The sequence below is a fragment of the Anguilla anguilla genome, chromosome 8 (assembly GCF_013347855.1).
Source record: "Anguilla anguilla isolate fAngAng1 chromosome 8, fAngAng1.pri, whole genome shotgun sequence".
Classification (NCBI taxonomy): domain Eukaryota; kingdom Metazoa; phylum Chordata; class Actinopteri; order Anguilliformes; family Anguillidae; genus Anguilla; species Anguilla anguilla.
In genome coordinates, this window is record NC_049208.1 from 21,034,389 (window position 1) to 21,052,074 (window position 17,686).

The 17,686-nt window shown below is 37.7% G+C and overlaps 1 protein-coding gene across 1 annotated transcript in view; it reads left to right on the top strand.

The window, feature by feature from the left end:
• pth1r (parathyroid hormone 1 receptor) overlaps nt 1–17,686 on the top strand; it is a 101,890-nt gene that overhangs the window by 70,931 nt on the left and 13,273 nt on the right. The window contains exons 5-7 of the mRNA XM_035431473.1: nt 4,151–4,245; nt 13,098–13,284; nt 13,657–13,810. Of these exons, the coding sequence (XP_035287364.1) occupies nt 4,151–4,245; nt 13,098–13,284; nt 13,657–13,810 (436 nt within the window). The remainder of the gene's footprint in view (nt 1–4,150; nt 4,246–13,097; nt 13,285–13,656; nt 13,811–17,686) is intronic.

Genomic DNA, 17,686 nt, shown 5'->3' on the forward strand with positions numbered 1-17,686 from the left:
AGCCATGCATTGGCTGCCCACATCCCTGAGAACTGGCCATTGGCTTTGTATTTGGGTCCTTGAGAGAAGGAGTGATTTTTCCCTTGTAAAATGTAATAGCTATAAAAGGCTTTACCGAGATACTTTAGGCCAGATTCCACTGAGCCACAGTGAGCTCAGTCCTCATTTCTGTGTGTTTCCTTTACACCAAGACTTAGGCACTTACAGAGCACTGGGAATTTTTCTGTTACAGAAATGTGTCACTTAAAGTTTAGCAATAAGACCATTACAGTTAGATCTAATCTTTTTTCATGTTCTGCAAAAAGTCTCCTTTGTGCTGGAAAATATATTTTGCTCTGTGTGTACATTTATAATGCTTATAGAGCAGTCTTAAATCAGTCATGTAAGAATGTTACTAAGAACATATTTTAATTCTGTAGATAATTGCTACAGATTGAATATGAACTGCATACCAAAGGGATTTGTGCTTGAAATTTGGGTAACATAATTACTTTATAGTTAAGTAAAGTTTTGTTAATTCTTTTCTTTACAGACTGCTTGAGTTGAGTGATTACTCTTATAACAAAACAAATAAAATGTTTGTCATGCCTTTCTGTTACAAATTGTGGCAAATTGGCTGTTTTTTCCTCTGTACTAATCATAGTTGCACTTCAATTCAAATAATGACTATGAGGCATAATTCTAAATGTCTGCATTTATTTCATGACTTTTTAAAGAAATATATTGAATTATATTACAACAGTACAAATATAACAACAATGCACAATGAGTCATGCAGCAGTGTGGCATTATGGTTAGGGAGCAGTGCTTGTAACCTAAATGTTGCAGGTCGGTAAGGTATTTGAGCACTTGAGAATTGAGAATTGCTTCAGTATGTTTGTCTAGCTATATAATTGGATGTCAAAATGCAAATGTAAGCTGTTCTGGATAAGAGTATCTTCCGAATGTAATGTAAAAGTCCCCCTGTGTCAAGTCACGATAGATATGACAAGTAAGTTTCTATAAATGTAATTCCTTGCAAGGTCAATATTTCATTGCATACCTCTTAAGCCTAGTTCAGTCCAAGATTTACAACTGGTTACTCTTTGCAACATTCTGAAACTCACCACCTGCGATTAGACCAGGTGAGTCACCAGCATCATACATTCTGCGATGAGTAGTTCACACTGCTGCAACTCTTTTCTGAATGTTCTAAAACAGTCTTGTCACTTCAGAAATCTTTGTTCTGAAATGGGCTTTACATTTGATGACTGTATCAAGTCTGCAACTTATGGATGTCCTCAGGTCCATGACGTGATCCTTTGAGATGTAGTGCCAAGCTTTTACCACTGCCTCTTTCAGCTGCTGTGTGTTTGCTGGGATTTCAGACCTCAGTTTCCTTTTGAGCAAATGAAAAGGGTGTTCAGTGGGGTTTAAATCTGGTGACTGACTGGGCCCCATCGAACAGTTCCTTGCTGTCGCAGTGTGTTTTGGGTCGTTGCCTTGCTGCATGATAAATGGTGTGGTGGCATTTTGCAAAATATTGTTTTTGTACACTTCAGCTGTCATTCTGTTTCTGTCATCACTGCTTACATCATCAATAAAGAGTATTTAACTGGTTGTGAATGCAGCCATACAGGCACAAGCCATCACACTGCCTTCATTCTGCTTGACTCCTGACGTTCACCTTTCTTTCATTCTGGGTTTATCTTTGTCTCATTTGTCTAAGATTTGTTTCGAAAACTCATCAGGCTCATCTTTGCATTTTTATTTTCATTTTTGCTAATTCCAGTTGCGCCTTTCTGTTTTTGGTGCTGATGAGAGGTTTACATGCGAAAGTGTAGCCTTTGTAATTTTCCTTGCTCAGTCTTCTGCCCTGTGATACTTTCACCCCCCAGTGTATGGAGATCGTCCGAAATTACTCAAGCTGACGATTCAGGATTTTTTTTCACAGCCCTTATAATCATCCTGTCATCACTTTCTGATGTTTTCCATGGACAGCCTGATCACTGGTGATTTTGAAGTACTCCAGAAGTTTGTTTCTTCTTTAGGAATGCTCACTCCTGAATACACAAGCATTCCGCATTACCTGTATGATTTCTTCTCTTTTCTTTCATCCTCACAATAATTTTCTTGGTTGTCATTCTTAGTACTCAGGCTCATCTGCAGTTTTCTTGCTTTGCTTATAATGTAGACTCCTCAAATACTTCCAAAGGAAATAATCCATGCCCTGACACTCACAGCTTTCCATTTATAAATAATTACAGTAATATGTGAAATTTGAAATAGCAGACGGTCATTTCTCCCGACACCTATGCTGACTTGGAATGTGGTAATTGACCCATTGAACAGTATTTTTGTAACATAGTTCAAATGTGATTAGCATAGAGGACAAACAACCGATTTGACACAACTTTCCCAATACTTTTGCATTCAACTGTATGTCTGGTTCAGATGTGTGTCCCTGTATTTATTGAAGTTTTGATGATACTGCATGATACTTTCCCCTTTTTTCAGTTCAATACATCAAAAGCTGGCATCCCTTGTTTAAAGAAATTAATTAAATGGACTGAACATGGATTAATTCCAAAAAAATAATAAATTATTTTTATTTTCAAAAATAAACTATGATTCCATTTTGAGATATATATATATATATGTATATATGTTTTTTTTTTTTTTTTTATATATTAAAAAAAAGTTTTGAATGCAGGAATTAAGGCTTTGACTCTTTGGTCTACCAAAGAATCTATATATCGGGTCTAGGATGCTGTTTACATTGATGCTCGTCCCAGTAGTCGTCTGCGTGTCTTATAAAAAATGCATTCGCAAAGGGAAATGTTTTACTGCGCAATCGCAGCTTGCTGCTAAACCTAGGCCTGGCTGTGTGTTCAGATGCTACGTAAATGATAGCATCGGTGGAAGCTTCGGTTTCATCAGCTCCACCATGCCCCTCCGACGCACGGCCATTGATCTGGCTACCGTGGTTAGCTCAGTCAGCGGAACGTCTTCCACCGACTGAGCAGTCCCAGCTGGGAGCAGCTCCATTTTGGCTTTGGCCAAATGTTTTTATTAGAAACCATCAGTTACTCGAGCCACCTCAGTCACCCAGGATCCACTTACTGAAAATACAGGACTCAGGTTTCCTGGCTAATTGAAGGCAGGCATTCACATAACAATTTATCGCCTACTCTAGAATTTTAAAGTTGAAAGTAGATAAAATGTATTTTTTATTTTGTTTTGTTTTGTTTTGTTTTTAAAGGTCGTAATAGTTCTGTCATGAATTTTGAATGTTTTTTCCCCCTGTTCTCGGTGTAGATCCTGCAGATATGAACTGCAGCTGCTTATCATTGATTGAAACAGTATGCTGTAAAATAAAAGATCATAACTGGATTTTGTAATCCTGAAGTTCCCCCTGGGAAAAATAAAATAATCCTATTCTATAACTTGATTTAAGAACATTTAGCTGCCGTTCCAGAAATTCTGATACATTTTGCAGCTGCATGTACTTTATGGTGAAATCCTATTCCAGAGTATGACACAAGTATGACATAAAATAGGATACAAGAGTAAAGTGTCCATAATATTATGGACATGGGACCAGGTTGACAGGGGAATACTGTCTAGAAATTCTGAGTCTGATGCCACAACTATATTCATTTACTAAAAATTATGTTCTTTTTTTATTTTAGAAATTAGTGTAACACTGAAAACTGTTATTGTTTGCTTTTTCATGAAGTCAGTGAAATGCATAATATGCTTAAGGGTAAAAATTTACTCCCATATATTGTGTAAATGTGAAAATGTACATTAGAAACCTGAGGGGAAGAGTGGAATACACAAATGAATTGCTAAATGCACATTATGTTTACGTAGTGTGTACAATAGTGTATAGTGTATACAAAAAGAGTCGTGCTTGCTACTCTGTAATACATAATCACATTAAGAACAATCCCTTCATTCAATCACTCCTTATATACAGTATATCTTTTTATTAGAGAATAGTATAAACTTTCCTTACAGTGTGCACAGTGTGTGAAAACAATCTTTCCACTTCTTCACCTGTTCATATTATTCATGTTCTTGCAACACTCTTAAGTTTAATGGCCCACAAGGTTATAAGCCCTTGTTGAAAATGAGTCTCTCAAGTGTTATTCTTTTTTTCCTACAGGAAGTTTTTGACCGCCTGTATCTCATTTACACTGTGGGTTATTCTGTCTCCTTGGGATCGCTCATGGTAGCTGTTGTCATCTTGGGATATTTCCGGTAAGGAGCCGTCGTTTTGAAAAGTGTTCATTATGTTCTTGCCCCACAAGATCTCCTGAAAGAACACATGCTGTATGCGCCTTTTTGCCTTGGTGTTCTTTGATGTTGTCATGGAGATGTGAATGCTTTCATAATTCAAGGTATTCTAAGTGCCAAGCTGGATCAAGCCACATTGCCTGAAGTATGGATATGAACATTTAGTCAATTATAGGAACTGCATTAGAATTTTAAGATTTTTTTATGTTTAAAAAAGGTGCTAATATCATTTAAAATAATATTTTATGAAAGTGCTTTGTAGAAAAAGGCCATAATGTGTATGTGGACTGTTGTCAATTTGTGTGTAACTGTGCAAAACTGCCACAGATTTCCTGAGAATCATTGTTATTTAGCTAAACAAAGGTTTGTATTATTTGTCGGTGCATCACAGTTGAGATGGTTTTAGTAGGCTGAATAGTGAACTGTAAAATGATCCAGTCGAAACACCTCTGAGTTATAGCCACTGAAATCACTCATAAATTAATCTTTATCCCGCAATATCAGAAAATGGAACTAAAAACGATAAAACTATAGTCTGACAACCTGCTGCTGTTGTCTGCATCAGCAAAGGGTTAAATGATATTTATCAGGTGGTGGGACCTGTTTTAGCACCCATGTTTTTTTTTAATGGTGTTTCCATACTTTTCATAATTTTGTTTGATAAAAATTTACATTTTTATTAAAAAGGTATTTATTTGGGCAGCGCAAGCCAAACTTTCAGGCCCTGTGGGGCTGACCTCTGCATACCAGAAGAGAGAAACTGGAACAAACTGAAATTTAATAAACTCCAAATAAAATATTACTTCTTATGTCATTAGAACACACAGTGCTATTCATTGAATTTGCACATGAGATGCATGTTTCAGTCCCTTCACCCTGTTTCAGGCATAAAGGCGCTCTGGTTTACAGTTACCTTGGTTCAGCTGAGGAATCATGATGGAGTAAAATTACTTCAGCTGTCAAACTAGCTCATTAACAAACATCCAATGTAGTGACAGAGGTGAGGATCCCTCAAACAGTTTAAAAAAGGCAACTGCATCAGAAATCAGTTGCCAGACTTTGCCACGGTCGCAGCAAAATATATTAAATGTCCTCTGCTATGGTTTTCTGAAGCAGGGGAGAATATGAAAGCTGTTCAGTCATGCCAAGAGAGCAAAGAACAGAGAATCTCTTTTTTGCTCAGAGGAATATTCTGAAGAGGGCGATAGGAGATGGCATAAATCAGGGATGGTTGCTGCTTTTTCGGCCAAAATGCCCAAGTGGTGACAGCTCGATGTTTATCTTGGTGTGTTTCATGCTTTCCCTTCTGCCACGTCCAGTGTGTGGGTCTAACGGCACACAGGAAGGACAGAAACAGACCCATAGTGTGCAACGCAACAGCTGCGGCCGAAGCCGGACTGCAGCATACTATGCGCAGACGTTCACCAGTTCCGAAAGGGTGACTGCCCAAAAAGTAAAACATGAATAGATTCTACCTTGGAAAGAAAATATCTGATTGCTAACGGCTCCTGCACCACTTCGCTGGATGGCCACTTAATCTATAATTCTCTGCAACATTTTTTTTTTTAATGACCCTTTTTTTTTTTTGCATTTCTATTGAAAATTTTAGTTGAATCAAATGGTGGAGGACAGGCTAAGGATGAGTCCCTCCTAATTAGCGTTCAGTGGTGTGAATGAAAGAGACCATTGGTTTCCCAATTAAGCATGGACATGCTTAATTGGGAAAGACAGGGTGTTATTTTTTGGGGGTGGGGGGGTTGTATATAGTGCAGTGGATGGCCTCCTTGGTTTTTACATCGCAGTCCAAACACAAACAGATAAACAGCCCTGTTCTGTGCCTCGTTTGCAAGTCTTCTGGTTAATCATCTAACTTGCACACTGAATCACCTTCTTAAGAGAACCCTCGCCTTTCCTCCTGGAAATGTGTGAGCAAAATGTGTTTAATAAGGCCTCCCCTGGGCACCTCAGGCTATCATATACCTTTCCGTGCCCTGCGTTTCACATGATGTTGGTTCGGAGTCCGTGATAAGCTGGTTTGCAAATATTTTCAGGGGGAACTGAAGGACACTCCACATTCGCAGCAGTGTTGCACCACATGCAGAGAGTAGATATTTGTAGGCGAACAGTTCTCCTCCTCACAGCGTCAGAATCAATATTCCCAAAAGGGCCACTAGTCAAATGCAAGGCCCTCTAAAATGCTAAATTGAAGAGTTTTTGGCATGACATCCTAAATATGCCTCTCTGTAATGATTAATTGGTTTGCATAATTAAGTCACTGATTGCCGTGAAAACACAGGCAAAAATTGACTTCAAGTGCAGATTCCATATGTCAGGAGAAAAATAATGGTTGGGTAAAATTTTAAAAGGCAATTCCAACAGCCCATAAAACAAACCATAAACAAAAATAAAAATTGAAACAATATTTTTTTTTTGTGTGTGTGTAGTTAACAAATGTGTTTCCAAGTCACTTCTGGTGGAAAAAAGGTTGCTTTGTTTCCCAAGATTACTTGCACCAACATTGCACAGTGGGTGTTAGTTTCACCAGGACATTTTGTCAGACTCAGTTGGGCTCGTCTCTCCTGGCAGGAAATAGAAATATCTCACGGTCCCAGATGTCCCAGTGTGTCTGAACATATTTGCATGATTCTGTAGTTCTGACATAACTTTTTTTTTATTGTTATGAACAGGTGTCAGTTTGAACAAGCGCAAGGAAAGAAGCACAGCAGGCTAGCGGCAGGAAATCAGCATAATGACTTCCAAAATAATTTAGAGCATTATGTACCTTATTATTGTATTTAAATTTAGTGAAGGATGAAAAGCCACAGCCAGCTTTATCGCACAGCACCCTGAGATAAAGCTCTGTTTGATTTGCCTTAGCTGCATTGCTTCCAGATAGTTTTTTTTGTTTTCTGGAATTAGGTGCATATTATCATGGAATGATACAATCAACAGCGCTTTGAAACTATTGTGAAGAAAGGGCAGTGCAATTAGTTTCAAACTATGGCTGAGCATTAACATAACAAAATAACAAATATCCATGCCCTGAGGAAGCCAGCCAAAACCAATCTGTGTTTTTAATTCTATTCCAATAAAGGCACTTTACTAATTTCTGCTCTATATTAAAGAAAGTTAGCTAAGGATGTTGTACTGTGAAAGTGGTATTTAGAAATCAAATATTAAGCTTGCTTGAACTTTTCTGTGGTACATTTTCAAATTCTGTGTCTTGAACATAAACATGAACATAAACATCCTGAACATTGTCTCTCCAAAAAAAAAAAAAAAAAAAACTTTCAGAGAAATGTGAAAACACTTTTCTTGTTACAGTACACTATATGGCACACATTTTAGTTACACAGTGTTTTGGATTAACTATTTGTCACATAGCCATGAAACAGTACACAAAGCATGATGCAAGTTTTCTATTTAACTGTTTAACTAAGATTTTAAAAAAATGAGATGCAAGGTTTTTATTTTTTAAAGTTTATTATATGATTTTATTTGTTGTAGTTGTCAGTAACCCTACGCATCTGATTATTGCTCAACATTAATACATTCATTTAAGTTAAATAATGAATTAAAATGGCCATTGATTTTCATCAGTACCAAATAAGGTATAACAGCAACAATAATAAAAAAGAGATTATGCCATTTGTCATGCAATGCTGTGCTTTGCTACAGCAAATACATTCCCTTCATAAGTAGCTCACATTATAATAGTGCTGTTTATAATTCAGTATACTCCAAGTGTGATTCACTGATTGATTTATTATGCAAAATAAAACAGATTGGATTTACTAAAGAAGGAAAAAAAACCTACAATTAAAAAATGTCCTTTTCTTTCCCATGCCCTGAATGCAGAATGTTGCCTTAATAATGTTCAATCATTAAAATCGTTTTTTTTTTCAACTGCATTTAAAACAGGAAATTATTCTTTATGACTATGCTGAAGCATCTGGAAGTTGCATTTCAGACCCGTTTAATAGTTCAAATAAAATCGGCACACACAAAACGAAAAACTGAAATACTTTTTCCCCTCACACATGTTTCTAGTTTATGCCATAGTGAACATTAAGGAGTGATTAAAGTGACCTGTATTCCCCTAATTTAAAAAGCATTACACCAGGAGTGGAGTTCTCTTGCTGTACAGAATGACGATATTGGGAAATATTCTCTCAGTTTTCAAGAAGTGTGTGCTTAGTTTCAGTATTTCTATTCTAGACCTGTAGGCACGTCATGATTTTTACACATCTTGGCCACAATGGGTTTTGTTCTGAACTTTGTTTTATGAGTACAGACATCTCTAAACTTGATTCATAAAAAATGCAAAGCTTGCTTAAGATCATTGATTAATAAAAAGTCACAGTATTACTGTATATAAGTGGATGGCGAGTATTGAACATCAAATAGGGACTTTTAATATTTGTATCATACTTCATAATCCGAGTGTGGTGCAATGTATAACAGAATTGCATTTATTACAAGTAGAACAGCTCAGTGTTCACAAGACTGGTGTTGCATGGGCAGCTCCAAAGATACCAACGACCCCTTGGTTATTTGGGTGTTTTTCTTCTCTTTTTGGAGCACCTCTCTTGACAGCCTGTTTTAACACACTCACGCAGTGATGTGAGACCATACCGGAGCATGCAGTGATGCTAATTTGTGCAAGGAGTACGATTTGTAGCAATGCGCGGACTGAGTGATGCAAGTGGTTTTGTAGAGGGCTTCGAATTGGACTCTCGTGAGTCTCCTGGAAGGATGGTGGGTCAGTTTTTAGACCTGTGTGGTGCTTGCCAGCCATTCTGTTTCTCTGGATTCACCCTAGCGTCCCAATACTAGCTCTTCCTGAGACCCTGTCTGCAAAATTTGTGAGACTAAACATGTAATTCAGGTGAGCTAGTATACAGTATGATGGTTACTGTATGCAAAGCAAGGAGGGGTGGAGTCTAAGTTCAGTTTCATTGAGCTTTTATTGGTATGACAGCAGTATTGGGTTGGTATAGCATATAATGAAAAATGACAAGACATTCAAATCGTTCTGATCCTTCCTCAAATATCCCTGTGCTTAAAATATTATTTTTTAAACTAATAAGAACCCATGTAAGAACTTCCTTTTAAAGTACATATTCAAAACACAGAAGCACTCACACATACATGGCTCAAACATAATTTAATCACAAAATATTTAGGCGTGCATGCGTGCGTGTGTGTTTGTGTTTGTGTTTGAGAATGCCAAGCTCCCCATTTGAGCCAGATGGGGAGCTTGGCATTCTGCCCCAGAATGCTGTTAAATGGCATCAGGTTTTATTTAAGGTTTGTAGAGATAAAGATGGGTATTACACCAGAGCATTGAAGAAGCTTTGGGTGCTGCTGGAATGCATTAACAGTCTTAAGAAATAACCCTCTCTCAGTGAGAACCATGCCAAGAGTGTGATTGACCTCATTCAGTGGTTTGAGAGTCAGGAAGGCACAAATCAAGAAACCTACAATAAACTTGAGTGGATGGTGAATGCAACACTGATGCCACCGGTTCATTGCTTTGCTAAGAAAAGTGTGTCTTCTTGAGGGCATGTCACACATCAGCATCAATCCAGGAAAGAAGACAGTAAACCACTGGACAATGATTAAAAGCTTGTTTTATTTTTTCACCGTACAGTATTCCTCATGGAAAACATCTCAAGAAAATCTATTAAGTGTTATCGGCAGGAGATTTAATTTATTGCCCTACTGTCTAATATGCTACACTAGAGTCAAAACACTTGATGAGTGTCAACAAACATAAACCAATGACCTGTATTCAATCACCAGTAGTCCTTAAATTTGACTTTAAAAACATGTCCTTAAAAACATGTCATCATTTTTAATCACTCTTTTTCTGCATACACAGTTTGTGAGTTTGTTTTTTAGTGGTTACTGAGCATACCATATTCAAGAAGAATAATTTAACTTTTAATATTTGTTAATGACACAATGTTGATTGAATCCCAGCCATTGCCTTGTTATTCTTATTGTGCACCTGATTAAATAGTATTGAATCATTAACTAAAATAATTGGCCAAATTCATTCAATGATTATTTAACTATTAAAGAACCTGTATTGACCCCTTGGTGGTGGTGGAGTGAAACACATGAAAAATAAGCCCAAATTTTTGACATAATTATAATAAAGGATATTATGGGGTTTTTAGCTTGTAAAGTGGAAGAGAGACAGAAAGATATTAAAATGTTGCAGTGTAAAGATATTCACATATCTGATCACTTGCTTCAGTGATAATGATGCTTGATAATGAACAGAAGACAATGCTTTGATGAATATCTAATGAAAAAAGCACCCACTGCTCAATGTAATGTACCCGCTAATGTACATCCATGCCCTTATGATGTATTTAATGAACTTCTGTTATCCCCATGTGTTCATTATTTCCTGATTTGCCATGCTCAATCACAGGAGCAAGCCCTGTCTGTTTCTCCGGCCCTCCTGAGTCAGATCGGGAGAGCGCAGGCTGGCAGGAACATCCCCCATGACGCATGCGGTCAGCTGCCGCTTCTTTTCACCCGGTCCACCAGATGAGCCGCGCAGAAATCTTGCTAGCGGGCTGCCACGGGCAGTCATGAGCTGCCCTAGCCGCTAGAGCAGTCGCTGCAGTGTGATGAGGCAGTCAGTACCCTGCCAGTGAAGCCATGCCGTCTTCCTGGGGGGCTTCCAGCCACAGCTGCATGCTGGATATGTCACCCAGTCACCTTAAATTTATGTTTATTTATTTATTTATTTATTCATTTATTCATTCATTCATTCATTCATTCATTCATTCATTCATTCATTCATTCATTCGTTCATTCATTTAACCTAAGCTTAACCATAGACCTTTATTATTATGCATTTAATTGTCAAGACACATATAGAAGAATAAGGGCTTGGGTACAAAACTGCATTAACATGTATAAAGAAAGCATCAGCTAAAGAAAACAACAGCAATGTGATAAACCCCAGCAAAGCAGAATTTTGAGCATTGAGCATAACCTCTCCAGCAAAGCTTGGGTGAAAAGGTGCTAATTTTTCTTCCAAACCTCAGTTAGTGTGCAAAACACCACTGTTGACTCCAGGTTCCATGATGCCTTGTTGTCTGCACCCTTCTGCTCACAACAGTGAGGAAGGATATAAGAGCCATGCAAGTAAGGACAAGACTATCATAAGAACAACCTTAAAATATTAAAATAAAATTGTACATCTCACAGCACACACTGTGCTTAACACTAGTCCATAACAGTACATATTTCATGTACCAGAATATAATCATTGGTTACCCATTGATTCTAATGTAACCTTGATGTAGTCTAATGGATTTTTACAGAAGAACTGTATAGTTCTGATGACTGCAAATGGCTCATTTTACCACTGGGGGGCAGTGATGAAAAGAGCTGGTTTTGGGTTGGGTGCATTCAACAGGTAAGAACCACCAGGTAACCAGAGGTTGTAGAGTACCTTGTGATAGTGTGTGGGGTCAGATTATGTAAGAAGGAATCATTAGGATATGGTTTGAAACTAGGAAGAAAACTGTCCTGTAAGTTTAGTCCTTGTTAAATTCTAGTTATCCCCTTACAAAGACCAGTTCAGTGATCACAAAAATGAATGATAAAAAACATTTTTTTGCTTTGAACATAGTGTTTGAATTGGTTTCCAAGTCAAATTCAGAAAAAGAATTCTTCCCATATGAACATATCATGATAATGCAAGCATGGTGTGAAGGCATTTCATTATAGAACAATTGGCCCAGTTTCTTGACATACAAACCATTTATCCGTTTAACTGGAAATCTACCGAAACAATTCAGGTTAAGTACCTCGCTTAAGGATACAATGACAGGGAGAGAACCATCAGTCTTGGCGTCATAAGCCCTGTTTCCTTACCATTATGCTGCACTGCCACCCCAAGTTGAGGAGGAGGTTATGAATTGGCAGTCACAGTTATCCTAAATCCTATTGAAGATATCTGAGCAAAGCCTGCACTGTAAACATCACATCAAATGCGCTGCTGTAGGGATTTCTCCAGATGGTACAGGAGAGATGTGAAGACATCTTTAGGCAGAAGGGGGTTCCGCAGGATGTGATATTAATTAAATCTAAGCTTGGGGTAATATGGTAGCCCTGTCATACTATACTGTATGTCCAAGATCAAGTGTTTTCCTTTCAAGCAATTAATATTTCTGACAGCTTGGGTATATTCAAGTAATGCATAATAATATATTAATACGCTTGTTGTTTCATTACCTAAAACCTCGCTATGCTGCCAACCAAAAAAAAGAAAAGAAAAATATCCACCTGAAAATACACACCTGCGTAACATTGAGAGGAATTGAATATATATGAATTGTTGTCTGTAACAAAACTTGTCAAAAAGAAATTCTGTATGTGAGTGATAAGTGGCTTAACTTAGGTAGCTACACCACCAAAGGCATTCTGATTCAAAACAAGACTTGTTGATGTGGTTTTCTGCCAAAGAAATGCTCCAGTTATAAATTATGTTTTAAGAGAAAAAAAGGCTTGTGTATTGGAGAGAAGTGTCCTTGCTCTAACAGACACAGAACCTGTATAATGCACTGCAATTTTATGAACTAATGGATAGGAAACTTTTATTTGGTTAAGCTGTGCGCTGTGTGCTGTTCACTCGTGTTTCTCCCCCCCCCCCCCCCACTCTTCTTTTATTGCCCCCCTCCTATCCCCAATGTCCCCAATGTTCCCCTTGTTTTTTAACTGCCAATATAATGCCAGGACACTGTAATAACAGCTGGTCCCCTCCCTTTCTCTCGGTCCCTCCCCAGACGGCTACACTGCACCAGGAACTACATACACATGCACCTGTTCGTCTCCTTCATGCTGCGAGCCATCAGCATCTTCGTGAAAGACGTGGTCCTGTACTCGGGCTCGGCCTTGGAGGAAATGGAGCGGGTCAGCCTGGAGGACCTGAAGTCCATCACCGAAGCTCCGCCTGCTGACAAAGCTCAGTTTGTAAGGCCCCCTGCGCACTGCGTGCCTCCCCGGTTTGTTAGCTGCCATCCACTGTCGGCTCCCATAAAAGAGGCACGAAGGCTGATTGTTCAGTGGCTCTGAGCAATTTGCTTCCAGCTTATTTGCAGTGAACAGCAGACTGAAAGTTTGTGTCCCCTATTTGTATATGGCCAAATTAAACTTTGACCCCATTTGTAGAAGATTCTCGAACAGCCTTTGTTGTATCATTGCTTATTTTGTTTGTTTATTTTACTTTAAACAGCCTTTTATGTATTGTGAATTCCGGACGTCAACGTGTGTGATAATTTAAATGATTGGGATGATGTGTGTATACCATGGTCTGGTTATAGTGTCTTGTCTTTCTTTTCTTAGATTGGCTGCAAAATGGCCGTCACCCTGTTTCTGTACTTCCTGGCCACAAATTACTACTGGATTCTGGTGGAGGGCCTGTACCTCCACAGCCTAATCTTCATGACATTCTTCTCCGACAGAAAATATTTATGGGGATTCACTCTCATTGGATGGGGTGAGTGAATGCACAACCATTCATACCAAGGGAGAGAGGAAGAGAAATAGTGAGACAGAGAGACAGAGGCGAAAGGGGAGGAGGGGGTATTGACCTGTGAACAAAAAAGAAAAACAACCATACTAACGTGGAAGAGAGAGATTTAAATGTTACAGTGGTCCATTTCAGATTAAATTACTTCCTTTCAAAGTGTGATTATAGACCTCCAATCTCTACCTTCTTCATAAAGCAGGAGCAACATATCCCAGAGAGAATGACTGTTACTAAACTCATTGCAGAAATTTCAGTTTGTTTTCTGCCTTTTTCCACTCAGGGTAAGAGTGTCTGTAGAGGGTTGTACCGTGATGTCATGAAATGTTTAGTTTTGAGGGAAGAATTAAAATTTAATTCAAATTAAATCATTCATATCCCACTTTTTTCTGGAACTGAATGAGCTTTTCTTTTCCGCTATGCATTTTTGTACTCTATGGGCCATTGGAGGTAAAGGTTCATAAAAAAGTTTTAGAAATTGACTGCGTCTGATAGAAAGCATTAAAAAAGTTGCCAAAAAGAAAAAAAACATATTCTTGCATGCCATTGCTCAGAATTGATATATTCATATGGACCCCTCCATGGCTTTCTGGAATTTTCTTGCTGGTAAGGGAAATGGTCAGATACTTCCCAGCACCTGGCTGAAGAAAGATCCTCAATGGTATTGGAAAAGGGCACATGTGGTCTGTGGAGTTATGGGCCTGTAAGCAGGTTTGCACTTGTGCGCTTAATGGAATCTCACATTAGGATAAAGTTGTTGAGTGGTTGCCTTTCCAACACACCTTCTTTCACTAAAAGTTTGTGTGCAAGCTCATCAAGGAATATTATTTTGTCAGTCCCCATTGTATGAGCTGACAACTGCATAATGATAAATTTTGTCCAAAGGCTGTGCACAGGGACTACTTCACTGCTCATCAGGAAACATGTTAGAATTGTCTTCAGCACTGGACAGCTTTAAAAGCAACACTGACTTGTGATTTCTGCCAAATCACAAAATGGCATGAGTGACAATTTAGTAGTGGCTAATACAGTTCGCTGAAGTTCAGATGCACTTTTGCATTGCAGTACTTGTGCTATTCTCATTCTTAAAAAAAATACATGTTGAAAACTGTTTCAAGTATTAGAAATTAAGGCTGTACTAATACTAAAACAAAGAATATTTTGAATAATGTTGTCAATGTCCTACTGTGTTATACTACACCCTTGTGGATGATATTACTTTGGCCTCTAACAGATTAGAGGAAGTGTCACTGACTAGTATTATACATATTGTACCCAACAATATCCACATATATTTGAATTCATACCAGTTTTATAACGTTAAATTCTAATGCCTATTTATTCCCAGTGTTGACAACCTTACTATAAATGTATAATACAATACTTTATTGTCCCTCAGTAAATAAAATATCACTGACACTATGTTAATTAAACCTGCTTTTAATTCATGAACACATTGTCTTTACACATAAATATAGTAAGAGTAAAGTCCTCAGGGAAGAAGGCCATTATTGTATGTTGGCTGTAGTACTGTATACCATATCAGTCAGAATATCTGTCAGCATTCATGTGTCAATGCATGTGAACACAAGAACAAAAAGAAATCTACATTTATTTACCATGATATGCAGATATTCATACATTTTCTTTAATTAGTCTGTTTTATTTACTTACACTCTATAAGGAAGGGGACACATGTGGACAAAAAGAAGACAGGCTTCACAGTCCCTGCATTGTACACACTGTGTGAATCAGTTCTGCACACACAGCGCATACAATGTGGATGCTGTTTAGCCCCAGTAGCCACCCTTCTGACATTGCATTGTGAGAGACGAGAAGCAATCAGTTGCACCGTGACATGATTATGTTAATATGCATCACTGTGTTATATATATGTGGGTACATAATGGTGATGGTTGACATCCTGTGAGATTATAAATAAACTATATATGTGAGGCAGTCCCCATTGCTTTTAAGTAATCTGTCCCAACATTGATAAGGCGCCTGTGTTCTTATATGCATGCCCTTATACTGTCGATGTGTGCTTTAATAGAAAGGATGGTTTTATTAGCAGTAATCTTGCCATGTGGTCATTACTAGGGGATATAAAATATATACTGTATTAGCATTGCAATAGTGTTGGATTAGCTTTCGTGTTTCTCTTTGGATGAAAACTTCAATCAGATCTAAACCCATTCATTGTTTTATCTATAGTATGGGGGAAATCATTTAAATTCTCTTCATTTGTGATTGAACATGAATTACGCTGATTTAAGGCAAAAGCATTTCATTTTGTTGTTAGCATGAAAAGGTTATGATACAGCCAGCCAATTCACGTACTAAATAGGTATAACCATTTAGCAGTCTGCTTCCCCTTTTGAAAAATCACGTGTTCAAAAACCAGCTGTGAACACCCAACACGTTAAGAGTACACACATGAACTGGAAAAATAGTCCAACTTATAAGATAACAGTGGGAAAAGGTGCTATTCACGTCACGTTTTTTTCATGTGAAAATTGTAGTTCATGAGAAATTTCACATGATTTCAGTGTTTTCGCATGTGGAAATTTTCATTCACATGTGAAAAAAGCCAATCACATATTAAAATTTCCAGTTCATGTTTCATTTTCTTCTGACGTGAAATTCTGATGTTAACATGTGAGAAGTCAAATTTCATGTGATTTTTTCATGTGGTTGACCACATTTTGACTTGCAAGAAAGTTGTATGTACCCCTATATAGTATGTACCCCTCGGTTTCCCTGGAAAAGAGACATACATACATACAAAAAAGTCTATGAGCAGAAAGACAAACAGAATGCGTACACATGAGCATGCACACACTCAAATACACACAAATACATACCTAATATTAATAATATCAAAATACAATAATAGAGGCTTACTGATAGAGTTCTGTTGCAACCAAATTTATTTCAATTATTATTACTTCTTTCCTTTTCTTTCTTTCTTTACAATGTTCCTGCTGCTGATGTTGCTGCTGCATTGTTTAATTCATAAAGTCTGTCCTGTGTGCATGTGCGTGTGTGTGTGTGCATGTGTTTGTGCGTGCGTGCGTACGTGTGTGTGTGTGTGTGTGTGCATGTATGTACGTATGTATGTCTCACCATACAGACACCATTTCTGAATCTTCCTGTTAATCAATTTAATATGTAAATTTTACTCACACAGGTTATTGTCTCCCATGCTGTTCTGTCTATCCCTGACAGGTGGAAGCAAAATTAGGCACCTGTGCATCCATTTTTAGGCAAATTTGAAATTATGTCTCCAGCCTTTTGTGCGCTGACAGCCGACTTTGTATTCATTTAATTTTGAATGGGCCAAAACACTGTCCTGCATATTAATAAGCATCATTGAGCCCGACTTTTGGAGCCTGGCTGAAAACAACTGGTAAAAATCCATATGGCATTCTTCAGATGCCCTCTTTAAGTAAAAAACAAAAAAACTATGTCAGTCCCCAAAGTGTCTGTTAATTTATTTGAATCAAGGAACCTGTAGAGAATCATTGTTCATTTATAGACAGCTCAATGGTTTTCTGGGTCGTAGAGTTGTGTATCACAATTTTTGGCAAGCTGTCTAATACTATCATTAAGAACACAATAGTTCAGGGTTCGTACGGTCATGAAAAACCTGGAAAAGTCATTGAAATTTAAAATGCAATTTTCAGGCCCTGGGAAAGTTATGGAAAATAATATTTTTTGAAAAGTTTTGGAGAAGTAATGGAAATATAGCTAAAGTTGCATCAAATATAATTACTAATTAATCCAATCATAAAAATAGTATGTATAGTAATAAAACGTAAATTGGCACGTAACCTTCGTGGTATT